Source organism: Dendropsophus ebraccatus, chromosome 8 (assembly GCF_027789765.1).
Source record: "Dendropsophus ebraccatus isolate aDenEbr1 chromosome 8, aDenEbr1.pat, whole genome shotgun sequence".
NCBI classification, from domain to species: Eukaryota; Metazoa; Chordata; class Amphibia; order Anura; family Hylidae; genus Dendropsophus; species Dendropsophus ebraccatus.
Genome location: NC_091461.1, coordinates 66,563,931 through 66,588,727, shown reverse-complemented (window position 1 = coordinate 66,588,727; position 24,797 = coordinate 66,563,931). Strand labels below are relative to the sequence as shown.

At 42.6% G+C, this 24,797-nt stretch overlaps 1 protein-coding gene across 3 annotated transcripts in view; it reads left to right on the top strand.

The window, feature by feature from the left end:
- LOC138799444 (cGMP-dependent protein kinase 2-like) overlaps nt 1–24,797 on the top strand; it is a 119,780-nt gene that overhangs the window by 48,868 nt on the left and 46,115 nt on the right. For 2 of the 3 annotated variants that reach the window (XM_069980616.1, XM_069980617.1), the window contains 5 exons: nt 1,781–1,844; nt 9,445–9,522; nt 13,372–13,466; nt 14,773–14,841; nt 15,974–16,075. In XM_069980616.1, the coding sequence (XP_069836717.1) occupies nt 1,781–1,844; nt 9,445–9,522; nt 13,372–13,466; nt 14,773–14,841; nt 15,974–16,075 (408 nt within the window). Of the gene's footprint in view, nt 1–1,780; nt 1,845–9,444; nt 9,523–10,256; nt 10,398–13,371; nt 13,467–14,772; nt 14,842–15,973; nt 16,076–24,797 lie in introns of those variants that run through there. The other variant, XM_069980619.1, reaches the window with a different exon arrangement.

The following is a 24,797-nucleotide window of genomic DNA, read 5'->3' as shown; positions in this document are numbered from 1 at the left end:
TCTCCAAGGCGGTCTTCTTCCAGTGGCATGTCTTTCACTCCCATTGTTTTGTAAGAAGATTCCCCTGCCTGGCTCTCTTGACTGCTTTTAAGCCTAGCAACCCCTGGAGCTTCAACGCTGCCTTCCAAATACTTACAGTGCTCGCATTCCTCAAAAAGATCATTTGAGTGCAGTGGCTGATAGTCCAGGGGGAGTTTCCTCAGCTCTGTCTCTTGTGGTGTTGTGGCCGCAATTCACTTTTGGTGAACCATCAGCCAGAAAGCTTCGGACAAACCTAGCACAGTGAAGACCCTTCAGATAATTGCTGACTCCAGGATTGACTGACTGCGATGGAGCGGGATCTTTGAAGAATCTATTCCACATTACCAGCCTGATTACTTTTAACCTGACCACTTACTGGGAGCTGCAACCTTTGTCCAAGCTTGTTAGGTGCTTAACCTCCCGTTCCACCATTTCCACCCCCTTGACTGCTACCTTTCCTGCTGCCACTGGCCAAACCCTGAAAAGGGACAGACTTCTTTAGATGCTTCAACATCCTCGCAAAGGACACAAAATTAAACTGACACATATTGGTGCCACTTAAAAGGGCACTTGTAGGAGTATTGGAATGTGTTAAATGGTTTATTCGAAAGTTTATAGATTGTCCGTCGTTGATACACCAATATACACTGCTTTCCAGGGAGAAATTTTTTATTTTTAAAAAAATCTGACATTTTTCAATTTTTGGCGCTGTCACAACAATAGTTGTTGAACAAAACATTACCCTATAATAGTCCCACTGTTGCAGCTACAATTGTTTGGCTGTTTTATTGAGATTCATTTGCATGAGATTAACAAATATTTGTGAATCTGACTGAATATTCGGAATCTCACGAAATAAAATTTTTTACTGCTTCGCTCCTCTCTACCTATGAGGAGATGATGAAATCCCTATCGCATGTTTTTATTTAAATTACCTACTTTCATAATATAATATCACCGTAGCGTAAACTTTTTACATTTTCCAGAAATTTTACCCACAAGCCAAACATCTCTAATTTTTGGTGAATATATATAAATATATATATATAATTAGGAAATAATATTCTGTACTAATATACTGTAGTTTTGCTGAGTGTGAAAGCACCCTTTAGGTTGTTTGCATTACACATGCAGCTGAAATATAGCTTTGTGATATTGCTGTCGGCGCATCTGTAAATAAGTTCTTATGCTTCCTTTTTTTAGTATCTGCAAACTGCAGCAGTTTCAGGCAGCCATTGTCTGGAGACTGTCAGATGACATATTAATCTTGCCACAGTCTTGAAGCTAGTAATGCCACATTCTCAGAAAACATGACTCCTTCCATTATTAGTACACTAATGCAAATCTAAAGTTGAGGGATGGCATTTTCATCTTCCTGCATGTCGATTACTGAAATGACCCCTACAGGCAAAAAAGGAATAATTCCCTAAACTCACTTCAGACTATTTCAAGGCACTGAACCAAAAAGGACACTCTGAGCAAGGGAAGACTATGGATAATCTTTATGTATCTGGGACAGAGGGTGTTGTTGCCGATTACAAGTTATATGCCAAGAAATGTAATGTCTTTTCTCACAGTCAGCAGCACTGACTCTAAGGAAGTCATTAAGAAGTGTGGGCAACTTCCATTACTGAGACAGAGTAGGAGAAAAATCTTTATTAACAGAGACAAGAAGTGGCAAATGTATTACGGAGCTGTCAAAGTATATATGAAATGCTTGTACCAAGAATATAACTGTTTTTTAATATTTTTTTTTCAGTGTTTCACTCCTAAAAGATTTACCAGAGGAAAAGCTTTCCAAGATAGTCGACTGCCTGGAAGTTGTACGTATTTACTGACACTGAATGAGTAATGTTTGGGCCTAATGCTATATATATATAGACTAAACACTTGCAGAACAGTGATGGTGATATAACATATACAGAACACTACTATAGAGATTACATTGATTTCATTGATTTGTCGTCAGAATATTTTTAGGCTTTGTTGCCCATGTATCGTCTTTAGTAACAACTGATTGAAAGGTATCATTATTTAAAAGTAGCAACTGAGAGACGAGTGCTCTGTATAAACTATAGACATAATCAGATATGGTCAAAATTATTGTTCTGTCTATGGCTACCCTAAATTCTATCACTCACGGTTAGGATTTTACAACATGTGCACATGGCTGTTTTACAGCTACGTGCATTAATACTTTAGTGCCAAAAAAAGGGATTGGATCCCACAATGGGAGATCAGGAAAGCTTTTCTTTGATAAAGGATTTGCTGATCTCTCAGGAGAGGATCCGACCCCATTCTTGGTATTAAATAATAAAGCTCCTGCCCAGAGCTGCAATACGACTGTGTGCAGGAGCCTTCCTTGTCAGCTAGGAGACTATTCACAATACACAAACAATTGAGCTCTGTTCTGAGAACTGTGGTATATACCATTAGCATCATAATACTGTAATTTTCCAATTCAAGCTAATGAGTTTATTAACCCTTTCATGACAGCCAGTTTTCATTTTTGCACTTTTGTTTTTTGCTCCTTGTGTTTAAAAGGCCATAGCGCTTGCATTTTTTCACCTACAAACCTACATTAGCCCTTATTTTTTGCAACAGTCCCTAGTTCCTTTTGTACCCTCTTAATTGCATATTTGTATAAATTTACATATATGTCGTTTAGAAGTTAAAAAGGCACAGTCGCATTTTTTTAAAAGAAATCAACAGTTGTAAACACAAGCAGTTTTTGCTTTGCTAGCAATGGTGTAAGCTGTACCAAGGAACAGAGTCTAAGGGGCCACTGGTCTTTGCCAGAGCCTACCGCAAGGTGAGGTGGACTTGCCGAGGCAGGGGACCCCCAGGTCACTACCCCTGCCTGGGCTTGCTAGCGGTGATGTGCAAGATCCAGCTGAAGGCAACGTAAGCTGGTCAGCAGGAAGGAACCCAGCAGCAGTCACGGGCAGGAGTCAGACAGGGAAGCTCAGGATATTGCATTAATTGACCTCTAAAGGGACACTCTAAGGGCCCTATTCCACCAGACGATTATCGTTCGCATAATCGTTAATGATTAACAATCTCAAACGACCGCTATTGCGAAAGACCTGAAAATGTTCACTCATTTCCATGGAACGATAATCGTTACTTTTAAGAGCCCTATTCCACTGGACGATTATCGTTCAGATTATCGTTAAATCATTCAAATCTAATCGTTCGTTTGAAATGCAGTTAACGATTAACGACCGAACGAGAAATCGTTGATCGCATTATAAGACCTGGACCTATTTTTATCGTTGCTTGTTCGCAAAACATTCGCAAATCATTTGCATTGAATAAGACGTCGTTCGGTCGTTCGCAATAAATACGATCATAAGTAACGATTATCATTCCATGTAAATGAGTGAACGTTTTCAGGTCTTTCGCAATAGCAGTCGTTTGAGATCATTAATCGTTAACGATTATGCAAACGATAATCGTCCGGTGGAATAGGGCCCTTATGATCGTATTTGCGATCGTTTTTTCTTCGCTATTTCTTTGCTATTGCGTTCGTATCTACTGCGAATGACCGAACGACGTCTTATTCAATGCAAACGATTTGCCAAAGTTTTGCGAGCGAGCAACAATAAAAATAGGTCCAGGTCTTATAAAGCGATCAAGGATTTCTCGTTCGGTCGTTAATCGTTAACTGCATTTCAACCGAACGATTATCGTTTAGATTCGAACGATTTAACGATAATCTGAACGATAATCGTCCGGTGGAATAGGGCCCTAAGCCACACCAGTTTGTCTCTACTGCTACAGATTATAAGATCATTTTTTGCTCTAAGGCACCAGGTGCATTTTAGGATATGCCCAGAAAGGATTTGCTCTCATCAAATGGATGGTACCACTGGTTTGGTGGGGTGGGTTGGTGCACACAGAGTTGGGGTAAGTATTCTTTATCAGTACTAACTGCATAGAGCTATATATTGTATGTATATAATTACTGCACTACATAATGCTGCATAGACTACAGCCTGTTCCCCTACCCAAAAGAGCAAAGATCCTTTGCTACTTGGCCATATCTTGGCACAGGTACCTAATGAGACATCTGACCTGGAGGCAACATGACTTTGCTTGTAGGCAGTAGAGTTGTATCACAATACAATAAAGTACAGTATATAAGGTAGGACATGTTTGCCATGGACTACTGCATTTTTAACAAAGACAAAAAAAGACTAAAAGTAGTCACTAATATTCTGCAGTCTATTAAATCAACAGACTTGTTATTTCGATGTATACTAGTGACATAATCATCTTAACAAATATCAACATAACATTTTTATCTTCATACTGTAGCAACAAAATAAAGCTACACAATATCACACAGGCATCTAAACAGATGTGGCTACTAATTCTGGTGGGGCTTAAAACAGGAAGTACATAACAGTGTAAATCTGGCCTGTCTGAGCTTTATAAGGTGATTAAAATATCTTCTAAAATGTTCCTCCGAGTCATTTCTCTTCTCTGAGCTATTTGATCAGATTATGATTATATTCTGCATTAGCATCTGAGCAATATTAGCCCCACTATTCCCATATCACCTGCTGAGTATATAGCCTTCAAACATTCTCTAGATTCAGATTAGTAGCTAATGCTCTACTAAAATGTAAATTCTTAAAGGGAATGTATCATCAAAGACGGACATATTATTTAAATTGAGTTTCTATTATAAACGTTTTGGTAGTATTTTTTGTATTTATCTGACTTTCCATATGAAAGAAAACGTTAGTTTCACGCTGAACTCTAGAACAGTTACAATAGGCGGACATTAACAACTTTATTGTATGGATTGGGATATAGCAAAATAATCTCAATACCATTAGAGGGTGGTGAGTTAATGACAGCTCCATTGGATAGTGCAGATTGTATAGGATACCAGGGTCTGTATACCATATGGACTCAAGTAACATTTTAACCCTTTGATGACCAGGCCAAATTTTGTTTTTACATTTTTGTTTTTTCCTCCTCGTGTTGAAAAGGCTTGCATTTTTTCAATTACAGACCCACATGATCCTTTTTTTGCGACACCGATTGTACTTTGCAATTACAGACTTAATTGTTTCCATAAAACATGCAGAGAAACCGGAACAAAATTATATGGTGGTAAAATTGAAGAAAAAAAAAAAAGACACTTTATTTTCATTTCGGGGGTTTCGTGTTTATATCATTTGCTTTTAGAAAATGAAAACCTTTAAAAAAAAAAAAAAAAAAAAAAAACGGAATGTTCTTGAAATGGCTCTATTACCATCCTTAGGGTGCGTTCACACCTACAGGATCTGCAGCAGATCTGCAGCAGATTTGATGCTGTGTTTAGTTATTTAAATGAAATCTGCTGCAGAAAATCAGCTGCAGATCCTGTAGGTGTGAACGCACCATTATAACGCTTTTATCCTTTGGTCTATGAGGCTGTGTGAGGTGTCTTTATTTGTACCTGAGGTAAAAATAAAGACACCTCACACAGCCTCATAGACCAAAGAAATTAGCAATTTTGCACTTTGGCCTTTTTTTTAAACTTATGCTGTTTACCGTGCCAGATGGGGAATAAACTAATTCAATAGTTAGGGCAATTATGCACACAGCGATACCAAATATGTTTAATTTTTTGTTTATTTTTACCTATAAATTGGGAAAAGGGGGTGATTCAAACTTTTATTAGGGGAGGGCATTTTTTATTATTGAAAAAACTTTTCTTTTTTTTTCTTATATTATTACTACACTGATCTCACATAGAGATCTATGCAGTACATATGTACTGCATAGATCCATGAGATCAGTAATGCATTGTTCTAGGCTGCCGGAGAAATGGAGTGCCAAGCCGGGATCGGCGCAATTACGGCTTAGAGCCCTGGTCTGACAACAAGCAGGGATGACCCCTCCGCGATTGCATTGTGGGGGGTGATCCCGCCACTAGACCACCACAGTTCAGAAAGGGAAGATGGCATGACCACCCACTAAACTCTCCTACCGAACCCAGGAACGTTCAGTACAGTTACGTACCTGAATGTTCGGTACAGTTACGCCCTGGGTCGTCAAAGAGTTAATGATACAATATAAATAAATACCACAATTAATAACCAGATAATAAACAAATAATTTAATAATGAAACTAAAATTAACAATGGGTATTTGCACAGCTGTACGACATACACGGCTCTCCAAGGTTCCCCCAAATGAGCATAATAAATTAAAGTATTCCATGTTCTCACTGAGGTAGAAGAGGACACCTATAGGCCTTAGTTGTCCCCAAGTCATTAGTCTATTAGATTAGTTAACAAACTGTAGGAAGAAGTGTGATTAAAATTTCACTGTTCATAGAGTGAAGATGCAAGGCTGTGCTGACATGGCATAATGTCGGCAAACTCCTCATTAAGAATAAAGAGCAATCACGATTTAGTAGCTGGTGAGAGCAGCGTTGCCTGACTAATTGTTTGTCCCTTACTGAGCAAATGACTCATTCTCCATCAGAAATTTGCACATAATCCATGCAATGAGTTGCTGATCTGAATTTTTATATAGCTCTTTGGTATGTACTCAGGGTTGGACAGTCATATGTATGATCTCAATATATAAATGCACAGTTCTCTTGTACAATATAATGGAAAAGAGTTACAGTTCAAAAGTGTGCAACAATTAGAAGGCAAGGCCCAGATGCACAACGCTGGGTCTTGATGCAGAAAGAGTCAGACAATACAGGGTTAACGCAAAGAACAGTCTTCCATTTACTTTTTCTAGGTGAGAGATAACAGGTAAGTATGATCCACAACTTGATAGGCTAAAGCAAGGGTATACTCCCAGTTCAATATATTCCTTATAGTTCCCAATCCCAAAGGATTTGTACAGATGATTGTAGTGACTTTCACCACTTTAGTCCTGTGAGGTCACAGGACTGGAAGATACAGGAGAGCAGTGGGTCTACATAAGCTGTGGCACTGAGGGGTCACGGGAATGGGTAACTGTCACTTTGTGTTCCCCCTACCCTCCCTGTTTTGTTTTACATTTTCCCAGAGTACCCCTTTAAAGTTATTTGCTCTAATGTATGCAATATATATTAGTTATACGTAGACATTATAAAAATTGTACTAGATACTAGATTACAAAATGAGGGGACATTGCAGGTTTTTCTATGTAAAAGACCTCTGTAGAATGATGTACTGTATTATTGTACTCACTAAGAAACTATAGGATAGTTTTTCTTATTTCTTATTTATTTTGTAAACTTGTATACTTTAAGGAGCACTCATTAAAAAAAAACTTTGCATATTCTGACAGAGACATCAATATCTAGAATATTTGTAATTCCCATATTTTCTGTGAGAAATTTAAAGTTATAACATTGCCCGCTAGTCAGTGGCATAGCTACAGTGGTCGCATCGGTCGCCATGGCAACTAGGCCCGCCTTCCAAGGGGGCCCGCATGGGGACCCATGGATGCAGCAAGCTGCTGCTAAATGGCACGCACCAGGCCCACCCACAGTATACACCTCACCGCTGAGTTAACCTTATAGATACTGCAGTCTGCACAACCGCAGCATCTATGAGGCTCCTACAGAGGGAGAATTCTCTGTCCGCTGTCCATCAGGGCTCTGCATAGTGATTGCAGAGCCTCGATGGTAGCCATGGAAACCTGGCTACGGAGGCCAGCGGGGGGAGGAAGGGAAGGCAGGGCGCGCGGCTGTCCGCTCTGCCCCCTCCCCTCTCTCCCCTACCGCAGTCACAAGATTGTGACAGCGGCAGGGGACAGAGGAGAGGGGGCAGACTTAGGGACATCATCTTATGGGATCATTATGATCCCATAAGCTGATGTCCAAAAACGACCTGGGCATTGAAAGGTCGTAAAAGGGTTAAGTTTACAGTCACATAAACCGGCTGGTTTTTAATGCTGCATGTCTTATTTTAAGCACAAAAACAAGCAGAAGAAAAGGCAATGCAGCTGAAAACACTGTACATGTAAATGTACCATTAAAGAGGACCTGTCACCCCCCATGCCGGGGTGACAGGCTCCCGACCCCCAGCTAGATCCCCTTATACAGACCTCATATGGCCGAGTCCCGCTCCCGGAACGGGGATATCCCGGCCAGAAGCCGGCGCGCGCGCTGTGGAGATAGGTCTGGCGTCCATAGAGAATGAATGGAGCCGTGCGCGCTGCAGAGATGAGTCCGGCTCCATTTATTCTCTATGGACACCGGATCTATCTCCACAGCGCGCGCGCCGGCTTCTGACCGGGATATCTCCGTCCCGGGACCGGCTCTGGGAGCGAGACTCAGCAGGATGAGGTATAAGGGGATCTAGCTGGGGGTCGGGAGCCTGTCACCCCGACACGGGGGGTGACAGGTCTCCTTTGAGGACCTATTTCTGTACTTGGACATGTGTTCTGTCTTTTTTGTACCAAAAATACTTGCCTACTGGGACGTAACAATTCTGGAAAATGTTTACCTAGAACTTTGCATTGTGTACAATCAGGAAAATAAGCTCATGCTTAGTAGATGCTTAGGCTGTGTTCACACTATGTTTAACAGCGTCTGTTGCATAAAAGACACTATTAAACTCAGGCTGCATTCAGGATGTTCCTGCAGCCGATACCTCTGTATTGGCTGCAGGAACATCATTTTTTAAACATTTTTTAACATTGCGGGCACTGTCGAGTGTACAGTTACCGTTGGGTGTGGCCGCAAATCAATTAACCATTTACTTCAATGTAATGTCCTGCATCCGCCACACATTACATTGTGTGAACAGCTATATAATAGGCAGGTACATTATTTTAACATAGCGATGTGTAAACACAGCAGGCAGCATTGCATGGACTTCAATGCAGTGCCGCCCCTGCAGTAAAGAACGGGTGCTGACTCCATTGCAATTAGCATCCGTTCTTTACAGAAATATTACGTTGTGTGAACATAGCCTTAGGGTGTTTTTTGCTGGCTTTGTGTCACGTGACCTGGACAGATGCCAAATGCAGGCTCACAGGAGTACGTCACATAGCGGGAGCACCCATCTTTTCCCACTCACTGATCCATGGCCTGAAGACCCCAATTCATATAAATCTTGACATGGCATGGCATCTTTTAATGAAATAGAGACAAAGGGTTGCAGGTGCTCTTTAAATCTAGATCTTCTAGCAAATATATCTGTTAATTTTACAATCTGTAAAATAGAGTATTTGGTTAGATGAGAACCATGGTAATCATAATTATGTGAGCTGATTGCTGTAGGTGCTTGGCACCAAGTGTACTATCATGAGACTATTGTCAAGAGCTATGGGGCTGGACGGTCTAGGGCAAAAGGTCTCGGGCATAATCACAATGCCGGAAACACATCTTTTGTTTCCCTGATTATTACCCACACAAGTTTTTCTTGATTGCATTTCTCTAAATCAAACGTTATCATTTTCATTCTGCAGGACTTTTATGACAAAGGGGATTATATCATCAGAGAAGGGGAAGAGGGCAACACGTTCTTCATAATTGCCAAAGGAAAGGTAAAAATGAATCCTGTTGAAACAAAATGTTTGATGTGAAATCAGTATATTAATTTAGAGACTGGTTTGTATGTTAACCCTCCGTTTCATTACCATAATGAAAAGGTATAGCTCATAGCTTCCTGACCCCAATGCAAAATTGGTAAAAGCATAAAAAACACTATGGGGGAGATTTATCAAAGATGGTGTAAAGTGAAACTGGCTCAGTTGCCCCTAGCAACCAATCAGATTCCACCTTTCATTTTCCAAAGAGTCTGTGAAGAATGAAAAGTGGAATCTGATGCTAGGGCGACTGAGCCAGTTTCACTTCACACCAGTTTGATAAATCTCACCCTATGTCATAAAGCTTAAAGGACAACTCCCACAAAAAAATGTTTTAGCTTATTTAACACACATTACAAAGTTATATAACTTTGTAATGTGTGGAAATAAGCGGTCTGGCCCCCTTCCTCCCCTTTTTCCAACCCCCCTTAAGTTAAATAAAGTATACATTACCAATTCCTGTCGACCCCCATCCTCTTCTCCCGAGCACCATCTTTTGACGATGTGTCTGAGCCAGGGGGCGGGCCAGGTATTCTTCCTCCTCGCTGAAGTGAATGGGAGAGGAAAAGGCTGCTGGTGCACTTGGGCACCAGCAGCCTTTTCATTGGCTGGAGCGCATCACATGGCTTCCATCTTGCTCAGCCCTGATTGGCCGAGCTTGCTGGAAGCCATGTGATGTGCTCCAGCCAAAAAAAAAGGCTGCCGGTGCGCACGAAAAGGCTGCCTTTTTTCTCCCATGGACCCAGAAGTGAGGGAGATCGCAGGATGGCGGCCAGAGATGACGGAGACATAGTTGGCGGGCAATTTAAGTGGCGATCGTCACCGGAGGGATGGTGAGTATGGTGTGTGTGTCTGTGTTTTTTTTTTTTTCAGGTCCCGCCGGAGTTGTCCTTTAAAGAAGCAGTTTACAGAAAATTATTATTAGCCCCCCCGCTAGGCGCTAGCAGGTATACTCACCGCAGCTGATCGGTGTCCCTCGGCGCTGCTTCATTCCGGTCCCGTGGCGCCGTTCGAATCCGGTGCGCTCACGTCAGACTCTGCTGTGACTTCTCTTCTGTCTCCTGTGATTGCACGACGGAACTCATGCGCTCTAATGCATTCTCTATGGAAGCGCGTGACTTCCAACGTTCAATCACAGGAGACAGAAGAGGAGTCACAGCAGCAGTTGAACTGGGGGCCAATAATAATTTTTTGTGAACTACTTTTTTAAGGAAGATGACAGGGACACACACCACTGATATTACAGGCAGGGATAGATCACCTCCTCCATTCCCAGGGAGAGAATACCCACCCATATTAGTCAATGAGCCGCTCAGGAAACATGGCAATAATGCCTAAATTAATAGGATTTACCGGATTTAATAGGATTTAACCCAGATATTTTGCGCCTTGAGGACTTTTTTTGAGCATTTTTTTTTATTATTGGATCAGTAAATTTAGAGAGCCGTTTTTAAGTCAATGTAGGCAGAAGAGAGATTTGTACAAGACAGTGCCATCAGGGCTGTGTCACTAGAGTGCCAGGGAGATTCAAACTGGTTCCCCACTCCCCGCATGATATTGTTACATCGTGCCATGTTGGGAGACAGTCCAGGACAGGCATTCACCGTCCATGTCGTCCGTAATTCATAGAGCAAACACAGAACATGTGAATGCAGCCTCACTGTTACAGCACCATTAATGCATCATCCATACATGTACTGTATTAACCAAAAAAGGGGGACAAAAATACTTTGAAACCAATTCACGTGCAACGAACCAATGAGAAAAAAAAGATTTCAATGAAAAACTGAAACATTGTCTTAAAAGGGACTGTCCATGTAGCAAAGCAAAAATTAGGGAGCTCGAACACCACTAACATATTATTTTAAAGTAATGCAATCTTGTGCAATCTATTGAAAGACCAATAGCACAAACCAAAAAAGAAAAGGACATACAATGGATGCATCACCAATAATTCCCAATTCAATCTTTATTTATTTAAAAAAAAATCTATATGACAAAAAACACATAAAATTAACTTAATTTTTATAAATAAAGATTAAATTGGAAATTATTGGTGGTGCATCCATTGTGTGTCCTTTTTCTTTTTTGGTTTGTGTTAAAGGGACTGCCTGGCATAAGTTAAAAAATCTATGATGCTGCCGGGGAACACAACCATTTTATATACCTAATTGTTCTGCCAGGACTCCCACTCTCCACAGTGTTTAGATGTGTCATTCCCACAGGAAAAGGCTGCTCTGAATCTGTGCTGAGCGGCCATTTCCTGTGGGAACGGCATATTAGCGGATGTTGTCAAAAGGATGACAATGGCGAAAAGTGGGAGGCATGGGAACCGCAGCTGCAACATAGTGGAACAGGTAAGTATACATATGTGTCCTCCGCAGCCCCAACTGTATCATAGATTTTTAGGTAATGCTAGATAACCCTTTTAACACTGTTCAATGACTAAACACCTGTGATTTTTACTGAAGATTTTTCAGAGTGCTTTGGATTGCATTACATAAATGTATATGAACACCAGTGTAAGGCCGGGTTCACACTTGTCACAGAATGGCCGGTGTCAGTGAAATTCATCCATTTCTATTGAATTCACCAGAGCACACAATGGAAAGTGTGGCCAGAGAGGTACTTTCCATTGTGTGAACTGACAGTTCTGTGCAGCCGCTATTCAATCAATAGCGGCCGCAAAAAACTGACATGTCAGTTTTTCCTGCAGCCTCTAGAAATCCTGACCGGAGTGTATACTATGTGTATACACTCCGGACAGGATTTCATTGACTTCAATGCAATGTACATTTATTATTAATCACGGCCAGTGTTGCAATTTGCAACAACGGCTGTGATTAATAGAAAACATACGTTGTGTGAACATAGCCTATACCAGGAACGTACAAGTAAGTGTGATGTGAATCCAGCCTTACTGGGACAAATATTGAAAACTGTTGAAAAATGAGATGTGTCATACAAGACAAGTAGCAAGTAGGAATCATTAAAGAATGGCCCATTGTGTCAGATTGTTTTTCCCTCTCTCTCTTGCACATGGTACAGAAGACAGTGCATGGCAGGACAGTGAGTAAAATGCCAGCACACTGAATGGAATTGGTATAGTCTCAGCACAGAAGCAACAGGATGTCATCTGCTTGGGCTGCTTCATGTTTACAAACATACTGCTCCGGCTGTGCTAATCATTCTGGTGGATGAGATAGCAATCTCCTTCTTTCCCGCAGACCTATTTGCCGTCAGTGATTAGAATTAGAGCTGACTTTATAATCTGCTCATATTGAAACACAGCCCCTTCTGGTGTTGATACAAATTAAATGTGGTTGGCTCTCACATTCGCCAGTGATATGCCAGTCCCGCATTTAAGTAATTAAGAGTCTGGTTGAATTTGAGGAGGTTTTCTGCAGGAAAATAAAAGATCCAAATAGGCATCAAGAGACCTGCAAGTGTAGGCTCTCGGGATTCCTTGTAAACAATATGTTGTAGGCTCATCTGGCAACTGCGCTCTTCTCATTTTCAGCTGTGATGAAATATAAAATCATCTCATTAAAGAACAAAACAGCTGTACAAACGGAGGGCAGAAACAACCCGTACAACCTTTTATACTATTAATACCTCCACCAACACTTCATAACAACATGGGTTTGTAAGGAGCGCCATTGTCAGATGGGCCAAGATCTTTTCCTAGGATTATAACAAGGCAGTCGGCCACAAAGATTACAAATAACTATGGCAGTCATGGCGAAAGGATACAAATAATATAAAGTTCACTGTTTACTTTTTTTATGGATTTCATTATTTTCTTAGGTGTGTGTGACGCAAGCGATGGAAGGGTCTCAGGAACCACAAGAAATCAAAACCCTGGGAGTTGGGGATTACTTTGGGGAGAAAGCATTAATTAGGTACGGATCAGACTTTTATGCATATTCACCTCAAACAAATTTTATTATGGCCATACATTTCAGAACTAAGGCACTACTACAACTGTGAGGGCTACAAATTGTTAAATCCAAAGGCTTAACTTGATGCTCTTAGGCTCCAATGCACAAGCTGTAACAAGGCCCCCCAGCTACCTTGTCTTCTAATGTGGCTGAGGGATCTAAATGACATTGTGCTGCTCTGTTCCTAAACTGGAAAGGGCTAAAAACAATACAACCCACTGCTCTAAATATCACCATGTTGTAATGCAACAAAACAAAAAGAAAAAAGGCAGAGCGCCTCATAGGGTGATAAGCTTCAATACCCCACAAAGGGAATATTCCAGGAGACTGCTCACCTGGGTAGGTTGTGTGTAGCCACAACAACCATTAATAGCGCAAATCCGTAGCAATCAGCCGCAGCAGAAGTATGACACCGCACACTATTCGAGGGTCCGGGATAAATAGCCAAAAGGATGGAGAAAGAAAGGGTCCTTCTGCGCAGGCCGTTATTCACACACACTTTATTGGTCCTTACAAATAACGTGTTTCAAAGTCATCAGACTTCTTCTTCAGATTAATAGGACAGCATCTGTCCTATTAATCTGAAGAAAAAGTCTGATGACTTTGAAACGCGTTATTTGAAAGGACCAATAAAGTGTGTGTGAATAACGGCCTGCGCAGAAGGACCCTTTCTTTCTCCATCCTTTTGACCATGTTGTAATGTCTTTTTATTAAAGGAGAAGTCCAGGCAGGGACATTTTTCCAAAAGTGCTGGGAAGGGGAAGGATGAAAAAAAATAACATGCACTTACTTCCCAGGCTCCACCAATGCTGCCTGCATACCACCACTCTCCCGGTCCCCAGTGGCTTCCTGGTTTGAGAGGGTAGCTGGATCGGGACATTCCATGCCCTCTCAGTCAGTGGCTGTAGCGGGGTCCCAGGTTCCCTCTCAAACCAGGAAGCAGCCGGGGGAATAGGGGACAGGAGCAGTGGTATGTAGTCACCAGTGCTTGAGCCAGGGAGGTAAGTGTATATTATTTTTTTCATCCTTGCCAAAACTTTGGAAAAAAATGTGCCTGCCCAAACTAGAATATAAAGTGATCACATACACTGTGCCATGCAGATAGACTTCTGTCACCAGAAAGAGGTGATGTTTCTTAATCACATTCTTTCCACTGCTTTCTTCTCATCTGATCAATAATCAGATGATTGAAACGACAAAAGATGCTGAAAACGGTGATAATGAAATGCCCAATGCCCGATTTCTTATTCTGTCCTTCTTTTTCAAGTGAGGATGTCCGCTCTGCTAACATCATAGCTGAAGAGGATGACACACAGTGCCTTGTCATTGACAGAGAGTAAGTATTTCTCTAGAGATTACCTTTCCTATTTGCATGAATTGCCGTTGAGGACCATTTGAAAAGTATTAAAAATAACATTGCTAGTTATTGTATCAAGAATGTATCCCCATTAGACCCTGCCCATAGACAAAAGTCATTATTAGACAAGATAGACACAAGCACCACTGTACCCTTCATGAGGTTTTAACATTGTAACTACAGTAACTTTCACTTTCACAGATGTCAGGGACCTGTCATAACAGTTTATTGATGTATATAATCAGGAACAGGCCCCATTGACATCAAAGGTCCAAAATGTAGTCAGCTAGTCACTACTTTCGGGTAATTCCCACTCTTATACATATTTTATCTCAGTACTTTCACGTATGCATCATTGCAAGCCCTTAGTGTATTCTATTGACTCATTTACTCGATTTATCATGTATTATTGATACACACCTCAATGATACATGTCTGATTATGTCACTTCCACTGTTATGTGATGTCCCTGCCTTTCATAACTCAGAAAGTTACAATACATTTTCCATGCAATTTACTGTAGCACAATTTGTAGGTTGTTTGGCTGACAGCTATGTCTTCAAATCACACTATACATATGTACTTATGTGGAGAGGCAACAGATCCTTAATCTAAATCAACAGTAGATGTGAAATAAAGCAAGTTTGCAATATACATTCATTATTATTTTTTTGTTGTTGTTGTTATCATGCTGTAAAACAAAGCTGAACTTACTAGAAATCCAGGTTGAGTCTCCTGAAGGCAGACTTCCTGATTTGTGCTGGTGGAAAAAAAAAAACTAAACACAGCAATTACAGCCAGTACAGAAAGTCATAGCTTAATGTGTCTATCAGTCACATGACTGCCTTTTCTCTGTGAGCGCTCAGATGACCTGGGAAACACGGGACTTCCTGTTTTCTGACTCTTTTTCAGAAAACATGAAGTGCTCAATGATAACAAAAAATTTATAAAATGAATGTAAATTGCAAATTTGCTTTATATCACATCTAATGTTTATTTAGATTTTGAAAGTTATAACAACAGGTACACTTTAAAAAGATGAAATGTTACCTGTTTTACTAACAGAATGATTATTCCGTCATTAATGTATGCTCTCTTTTTTCACAACCAGCACTTTCAATCAAATGGTTGGCACTTACCAGGAGTTACAGACTTACTTGAGGGAATACGTGTTCCAACTTGCACTCAATGATCATGACAGGAGGAATGCCAGGTATGATATTAGTATAAGAGCCATTTACAAATTTTGTTTATTGTCACATGTGCAGAATTTCTCTTTTGTGGCATTGTTTTGTACTTTTACATCTGTTGAGGCAGAAAGTCCATATAATATCATTATCACGTCACTATCAAATATACTGCGTATAGACCTCCCATAAAATTCCTGCAGAGTGGAAGAAGTAGATTAACAGTGGTACAAAAAATTTAAAGATTGAAATTATAATTTACTTGTATTTATACCTGTACTGTAGCCTATATTGATTTTCCTCTCCAAAGGGTTTACATACACAGAGGCAGGCATTGCAGCCATTATGGGACCCTTTCAAAGAGATTACCTAGGAAGCCATGTGACTGCGCAGTACCCCTCCTTTGGCTCTTTATTCTTCCTTAGCTTAGAGAAGCAGTTGTTTTTCTGTTTAGTTTTTTTTTTTAATTCTTCTCCTGGCTGCAGGCTGCCACATATACTTAAAGGGGTTGGCCACTTTATAGTAAAATAAGTCAATGTACAGTATTAGTAACTGTACTACTGTATATACTGACAGCAATTCCATGTGTACCTAATAGAGCTAAAATCAGACTCCCCTCCTCCTGGCTGGGCTGCCCTGCTTTGTTTTGTTTCTGTCCATAAAATGGCCGACATGGAGGAGTATGTGACCATGCCCGCCCCCTGTGTCATCAGAGGCATAGCTAACATTTCCTGCACCCAGGGCAAAGATTCAGTGTGGTGCCCCCCCATGAAGTATATTGTACTGTGCCCCTTATTGCACTGTCTGACCACAAGTGTGAGATCACTTCACAAAGTTGATCATCTCCTTGCAGCATCTTGGAATCTTCTATCTATCTATCCCATGGATCCCTCTGGTCTGTCTATGTAATATATGTAATTAATATTGTGTAACTTGCCGCACTCGTAAAGAATATTGAGACAAAAATCGAACTACAAGGCTCAGCAAGCCTTAGGGGATCACTGAACTATTAGGTACTATGATTATATCAATATCCAAAATGTCGACCATATGCCCATTGCTGATGTCTTCTCTATATATGTTATGTTCTCCTGCAGGAACCCGGGCAGCAGCAGTGTGAGGCCCAGCCCCCCTCAGTGTGCACAGGATCTGCAGGTAGCTGTGAGCGCTGCTCCTGAGCTGCAGTCTGTCCCTTTCTATAGAGGCAGCCTCTCCTGTGCGCTCTGTGTTCTCACTTCCTTCTCACACACTGAGAGGAGGGGAAGAGGGGCGAAGCCTGACACTTGCGGCCCTGCTGTCTACACACAGCATCACTTAGTGGCTTGTGGCTAAAGGGAAAGGGTTGCTGTGCATCAGGAGGGAGGCTGGCGCCCCCCCTAAGCCCTGAACCCGGGGCAGCTGCCCCCCTTGCACCTCCCTCCCTATGCCCCTGCCACCATAGACATATACAGACTCAGGCATGCTCCTCCATGTCAGCCATTTTATAGACAGGAACACCCAGGGGTGATTCTAGCCTCTCTGCTGCCCGAGGCGAACTATAGGATGACGCCCCCCCCCCGTCAATCCGCCCACATTATAATCCAATGCTGCCCCCCCCCCCCCCAATGCTGTCCCCAGTAAACATAACGTTTGGTCCCTTGCTGCACAGAGGATGTCAGGAGAGGAGGGGGCTGATCTTATAGGGGAGGTCACAGCAGCACAGAGGAGGTCAGGAGAGGAGGGTGCTAATCCTATAGGAGAGGTTCCAGCAGCACAGAGGATGTCAGGAGAGGAGGGTGCTAATCCTATAGGAGAAGTCCCAGCAGCACAGAGGATGTCAGGAGAGGAGGGTGCTGATCTTTTAGGAGATGGTCCCCCTCTTCCCCCCCTTATAGATGGTCCCCTTTCCCTTATAGATGGTCCCCCTCTCCCCCCTCCCTTATAGATGGTCCCCCTCTCCCCCCTCCCTTATAGATGGTCCCCCTCTCCCCGCTCCCTTATAGATAGTCCCCCTCTCCCCCCTACCTTTTAGATGGTCCCCCTCTCCCCCCCCCTTATAGATGGTCCCCCTCTTCCCCCCCTTATAGATGGTCCCCCTTTTCCCCCCTCCCTTATAGATGGTCCCCCTTTTCCCCCCCTTATAGATGGTCCCCTTCTCCCCCCCCTTATAGATGGTCCCCCTCTTCCCCCCCCTTATAGATGGTCTCCCTCTCCCCCCCCTTATAGATGGTCCCCCTCTTCCCTCCCCCCCTTAAAGATGGTCCCCCTCTCCCCCCTCCCTTTTAGATGGTCCCCCTCTCCCCCCCCTTATAGATGGTCCCCCTCTTCCCCCCCTTATAGATGGTCCCCCTTTTCCCCCCTCCCTTATAGATGGTCCCCCTTTTCCCCCCCTTATAGATGGTCCCCTTCTCCCCCCCCTTATAGATGGTCCCCCTCTTCCCCCCCCCCTTATAGATGGTCTCCCTCTCCCCCCCCTTATAGATGGTCCCCCTCTTCCCTCCCCCCCTTAAAGATGGTCCCCCTCTCCCCCCACCCTTATAGATGGTCCCCCTCTTCCCTCCCCCCCCCTTTTAGATGGTCCCCCTCTTCCCTCTCTCCCCCCCCCCCCCCCTGCACAGCAGATAAAACAAAAACAAAAAACAGCACACAACTCACCTGCCATCCGTTCCCCCGTCGAGCCTCTCTGGTCTGGTCCCCGGCTGATGCGCGGCTGCCGGAGGTGTCCCGTGCATCTGTGGCTGTGACTTCCGGCGCACGGGGAGCTCTCTGATGCGCGCGCTGCCGGGGACAGGATGGGACACCTCCGGCAGCCGTGTATCACCCGGGGGACTAAGGCTGCATTCCCACGTTCCGTGATCCTAACGGATCACGGACGTGGAATGCATGTACCGGAGTCCCCCCGCGCCCGGGCAGTATCTGTAATTAGATGCTGAGAGCGGAGGAGACTGTAATAAGCGCCGCGCTGTAGTAACAGCACCGCGCGGCTGATTCAGTACAGCGCGGCGCTTATGAATACAGTCTCCCCCGCTCCCAGCATCTAATTACAGATACTGCCCGGGCGCGGGGAGACTCTGGTACATGCATTCCGGGAATCAGTGGCAGATTATAATGTGGGCGGCCGGGCATGGGCCCCCCGGAGCCTCGGGCCCCGGGCGGCCGCCCAAACCGCCCATATTATAATCCGCCATATGCCTCCCCCATAATGACAGCTGGTGGCGCCGCCTGAGGCAGACGACTCAGGTCGCCTCATCATTGCGGCGCCACTAGGAACACCACAGAGCAGGGTAGCACAGCCTGGAGGAGAGGAGTCTGATTTTAGCTCTATTAGGTACACAGAAAGCTGCTGTCAGTATATACAGTGAGTACACGTACTAATACAGTACACTAAACTATTTTACTATACAGTGGCCAACCCCTTTAACAATGATGATTAGTGTCCCGCTGTGCACTTTTGTCCTACGGCCCACTAGCCTCCCGCTGGCGCCCATGTGACCTCTTCGGCATCAACTCTGCAGCTCAGGAAGCTGAAAGTCAGGGTCTCTAATGCATCTCTATGAAAGTGTTCTCATAGAGAGGCATTGGAGACCCTGACTTCCAGCATTTAATAGACCTGTAGGAAGAAGAGGGTCAGAAGAGCTGTGACGTCACCGACAGAGGTCTCCCAATCCTGTCAATCACTCTTCTGGCTGGAGGCAGCATTATGTTTCCAGCCACAGGGGGCCATTCCCCACCAAGGGTTGTGGCACACTCGTGCACTGCTCACAAAGCCCTAAAGACAGAAGGAGAAGCTGGAGGACGTCAGCAGGTATGTTTTTTTCCTGATGGTTTCTTAAAGCCTCCTAAAAGGCTTCCTGACCCTGTTTCCTGAATAGCTATGGAGGCGTGAAGAGGGCCATATACTTTCTTTGCTTATTGGACTCCCTGCTGCAGTTCTGCCATGATTTGTGCAAGATCATAACCTTTGACATTTTTACCATGATTTTGCAGAAATCGTAATAGACTTGCAGCAGGGAATTTAGGAATATTTCTGCAGACTCTGTAGGAATCTGTAGATCTTCACATACGTCCTCCTGAGTCTGCAGTGCACTATTAGGAATTCAGAAAATTGGCAATTGTACACAGTTCTGCACACTATAAATGTATAAAATATATATATATATATATATATATATATATATATATATATACTGTATATATATATATATATATATATATATATATATTTGTGAAATAGCAATGTTGTGTTCACAGGAGGGTGCAAGATCCAAGCAGTGGCCGGTTGTGTTGTTCATAGAGAGCATAGAACAATTGTCAGGGAGTCATGGGGTCCGGGAAGATGGCAGTCCCTTCTCTCGACCCGCAACCCCTGTCCCTGCCTACTTGCCCACCTGGACTAACCCCCAAGGCAGCAACTGGGCAACAGTCCCTAGCCTAACTAGCGATACAGGGCGGTAGACAGAAAACACAGACAGGTATATAATAACAGGTCAGACAGTCCGAGTCGGCAACAGGAGGTACGTCAAAATCCAAATCAGTAGGCAAAGGGTTAACAGAGTCCAATCCAAGGTCGAGCACAAGAGGTAACGTAGTACAGAGGGGTGAGGCAGAGGCAAAGTCCAGGTCCAAGTCCAATAGTCAAATAACAAGCAGTATAATGTATACGCTGATGTAGCTGGAGAACAAACATACACTGGCAACTTCTGATAGAAATGGCCAGACTAAATGCTGCCAGAACTCCCGCCCCAGCTCCTGATAGGAGCAAGGAGTCTGACAGCAGTGATGCAGACCAATAGCAGCCAGGGAGCCCTCCCTGTGCTCTGAATGGAGCAAGTCTCAGGAGCAATGCAACCCACAAGCACCAGAGAGGAATCAGAAGCATGAAGCTGGGTGTTGGCTCCCTGGCAGCACAGAAAAAAGTGAGAATCAGGTCAGAGTAATAGGGTGTCAGCTGGTTCTTCCAGACAAATTCACACACAGGGAACGAATTCTAACAACAATGATGAGGACTCCAGCACTTTTATTACATATCCAAAGTTAAAATCTGTGAATAGGTTCCCAGCATGATAAAACTTTACAGGTACACTTTAAAGCGACTCTGTACCCACAATCACCCCCCCCCCCCCCCCCTACCAAACCGATTGTACCTTCAGATATCTGTCCTAGGGTCTGTTCGGCAGGTGATGCAGTTATTGTCCTAAAAAACAACTTTTAAACTGGCAGCCCCGTGCCCAACGGCCGGGGCTTAGATTGTGTATGCATTAGGCTGGCACAACCTCTCTGTCCCTCCTCCCCACCCTCCTCATCATTAGGAATGCTCCAGGCAGATTGCCTACTATTCGTCAGCTGTGAGAGCCCGGCACATGGGCTGGATAGTTAAGGCCAAGAGAAAATTATCCAGTGGCATTCCTAATGATGAGGAGGGTGGGGAGGAGGGCGGAGGGGTAGTGCAAGGTTAGGGCACAGATACTCCCGTTGGGCACAGGGCTGCTAGTTTAAAAGTTGTTTTTTAGGATATTAACTGCATCACCAGCTGAACGGACCCCAGGAGAGATCTTGGATTAAAAGCAGCTATTGTGGGTACAAAGTCACTTTAAATATAATGTTATTTATCTGGTATTGTAAATGCCTTTTAGTGCTGTAATAGTTACAGAGTTGGGGGTTGCCCAAGCTTTGTGAACAGCTCAGGGCCTATGGTATGTATATATCTATACATACTGTATAGTATGTATCTTTTTGTAACTTTCATCACAGGATCTGTGATGGGTTAACGAACAATTTCACTTGAAACAGAAAAACAATGTAATACTAAATGTATACAAGGTTATAGTAGGTGGATTATGTGCCTTTCTGGATTTACTCAGCTAAAGAGTGCTTTACAAGTGATCCCAGGAAGTCATACCATATATCAAAACAGTATATTTAGAATATAGTACAGTATGTCCCACAATATACTCAAACATTGCAGAAATCTGGAGAATATTTGAAATGTTTGAGGCTGATAAAGAAGACTTGATACAAATGGAGATGTCTGAAGCTACTTAGTTCCTGAAATAAAACAGTCCAGAAGAAATATTAAAATATAAAAAAAAAATATTTGGAATGTCAGTCCCACTGGATCCAGTTTATTTTGTACTGGGGGCTAAACAACAACTGGAAGGTCAAAAGAACAATGTATTGATCGGCTTAAAAGCTTTGCTGATTGCAAAAAGATATATTACTTTAATATGGATTAATCAAGAACGCCGCTCAGTAGAGGGATGGCTGAATCAATGTAATTTGCTGAATCAGAAGTATGATATATAGAAACAAATAAGTCGAGACAAAAACAAAAAGAGCTTTGAACATCACAGCTATTAAAATACCCTTGATAACTTCACATGTGAGAACACATAGGTTATCTTTATTCCTTCCTTCTCTTCATTAGTGGTGCAAAAATAAGGGTTCATATTTGAACAATGTTGCAAAAAATGGCAGAGTGTGAATTTAAACACCTGGTTCTCTTGAACTGGTTCACATGATTGAGGAAAGGTGGTCCCTCTTCCTTCAATACAATGTACTTAAATTAAGCAGTCGTGCTACAGGGTGTCATTCGTGCAATGTAGGCAGTGCAGTGATGTCATTGTGCCACCTTCATTGTTTTTGCAGCAGACAGAAAAGAAGAGTCCAGGCTGGATGAGGGCATGGGTGTGAATGGCATGTTGTTGGGGTGGTCGTGGTCCACAAGTGGGACCCCACAGTTGCCTGCCCCTGGCCAAATTAATATATAGATCAACACTCCAACACTTATCATGCATTTCAGTGCGTAGTCAAGGTTTGGATTAAATCCAATAAAAAATTCATTATACTCCTGATCAGTTGTGACCTGTTGAAAACCTGGGTGCTCTTTTGCCTGTAAGTAATGTACTTGTATGCAACTAACGTATTAAATAGTTGACATGTTTAAAGAATTGGCTTTATGTAAGTATCTGCCTGGGTAGGCTACAGTGCCTATCAAACTAACAAGAGCATATAATTTCCCTCCTGTCTGTAAATATACTCAGGATTAATGTCACAAAGCACAAACATTTGCAAGAAACCGTCTGTAAACAGTATGTAAATGATTCTCATTATGAATACCATGGTAAAAAATTTCACTGTGTGGAAACCTAGCCTAAAAGGAAGGTCAAATGTAAGAGAAATCTCAGCAGTTTGTAAAACTGATATAGAAGACAATATATATGACATTAATATAGGGCATGTACTGGCAATATAGGGAGATTATTCATAAGCTTCAAATTCTAGTCCATCTATAGGCTGCACAATATTATTACCTATATTTGTAGTTAAAATTGTATATAGGCAGCGAAAAGAATGAAATGATTTTATATCAATTCATTTCAAATCCTGTTGCGGCTGTAGAATGACCTAAGCTGACCTTCTCCCGATTTATACAACATCTGAGACATTTTTTGAATTTTCTTCTAACGCTCTTGAAGCTTTTGTTTCAAGGTAGGATCATCAGGGGTGTGCTGGCCTCCAGCTTGTTATTAATAGTTGTGAGATGATAGTCCCTGATATATGAAGAAAGAATGAAACCAGAGCAGGTGTACTGCAGGCCAGATTCTGTAACAGGAGAGACATTTATCCATGGCCAGCATCACTTGTGCACATTACGTATAACGTCAAACAGAAGCCTTGGCGTTAGTAAAGTACTATGTGTACCCTACCTAATTCAATCCTACTATAGATAAATGGGTAATAAACTTTCTCTGCCATCGAGATGATTGTTTTCCACTATACACATTTGAAATTCAGGTAAATGGACAAAAGCTGGCTTTTCAATTTCTGCCAACAGATTTTCATTTCCATTGCTGGCCATAATGTTCAAAGCGTTTTAATGTGTCTTTATGAGCAACATTAAAAATTCATTGCTCAACACCCTGCGTCCAGTTACATGGAAACAACCTCCATCTCTTTCTATCTTTAATGCATTAATAAGTGCTTATTTCAGGGGAAGCAGATTGTTCCAAATTGCCATTCGAGTGAATTGTTTATTAGCAGACACTGGGCTTTTGTTGAATTTTGTCATCGATATTAGTAAAGAGCATTTCATTCAAGAGAAAAAATCCTGTATCATCATAATAATTAGAGAATACAACTGAGCGTTATTGTAAAAGAAAATCTATCAAGATTAATAAAGGCTTTAAGAGGATTTGCTGCATAATGAGATCATGCATTGAGATGCGGGCTACCAATAATACAGCTAGTATTGTTATCAGAGGCTTGGACGGATGAGGCTAAAAGGGGCCCAACCTCACCTGCTACCATAAACCACTCATGTGTACAATGGGACCCATTTACTGAGTGCAAAAGGAAGGCCGTCCAGGTTCTACACGCCCCTTCTTCCTAGTCCTTCTTGGCATGGACATGGGGGTTAAAAAATGGAGGACAACTGTCCCCTGAACAAAAGGAGCGACAATCAAGCTCAATGTTCAGAAGCCCAATAGAGAATTTATGAAATGCTAGCTGCTACTCCACTTATTTGGGGGGAAAATTTTCTCCATTCTGATAATCATTTGGGGGTCAAAGTAGTGAGACCCCCACTGATCAGCAAGTTATACGCTATGCTGTGGAGCAAACATAACTTTGCATCTTGGGATAATTAATCCCTTTAAATGAGCTTTCTAGGCTTAAGGCCCTATTCCGCTGAACTTTTTCGAACGATTATCGTTCATAAAATCGTTCAAACGACCGCTCATTAACGATATTCGTTCTGTGAAATAGCTGTAA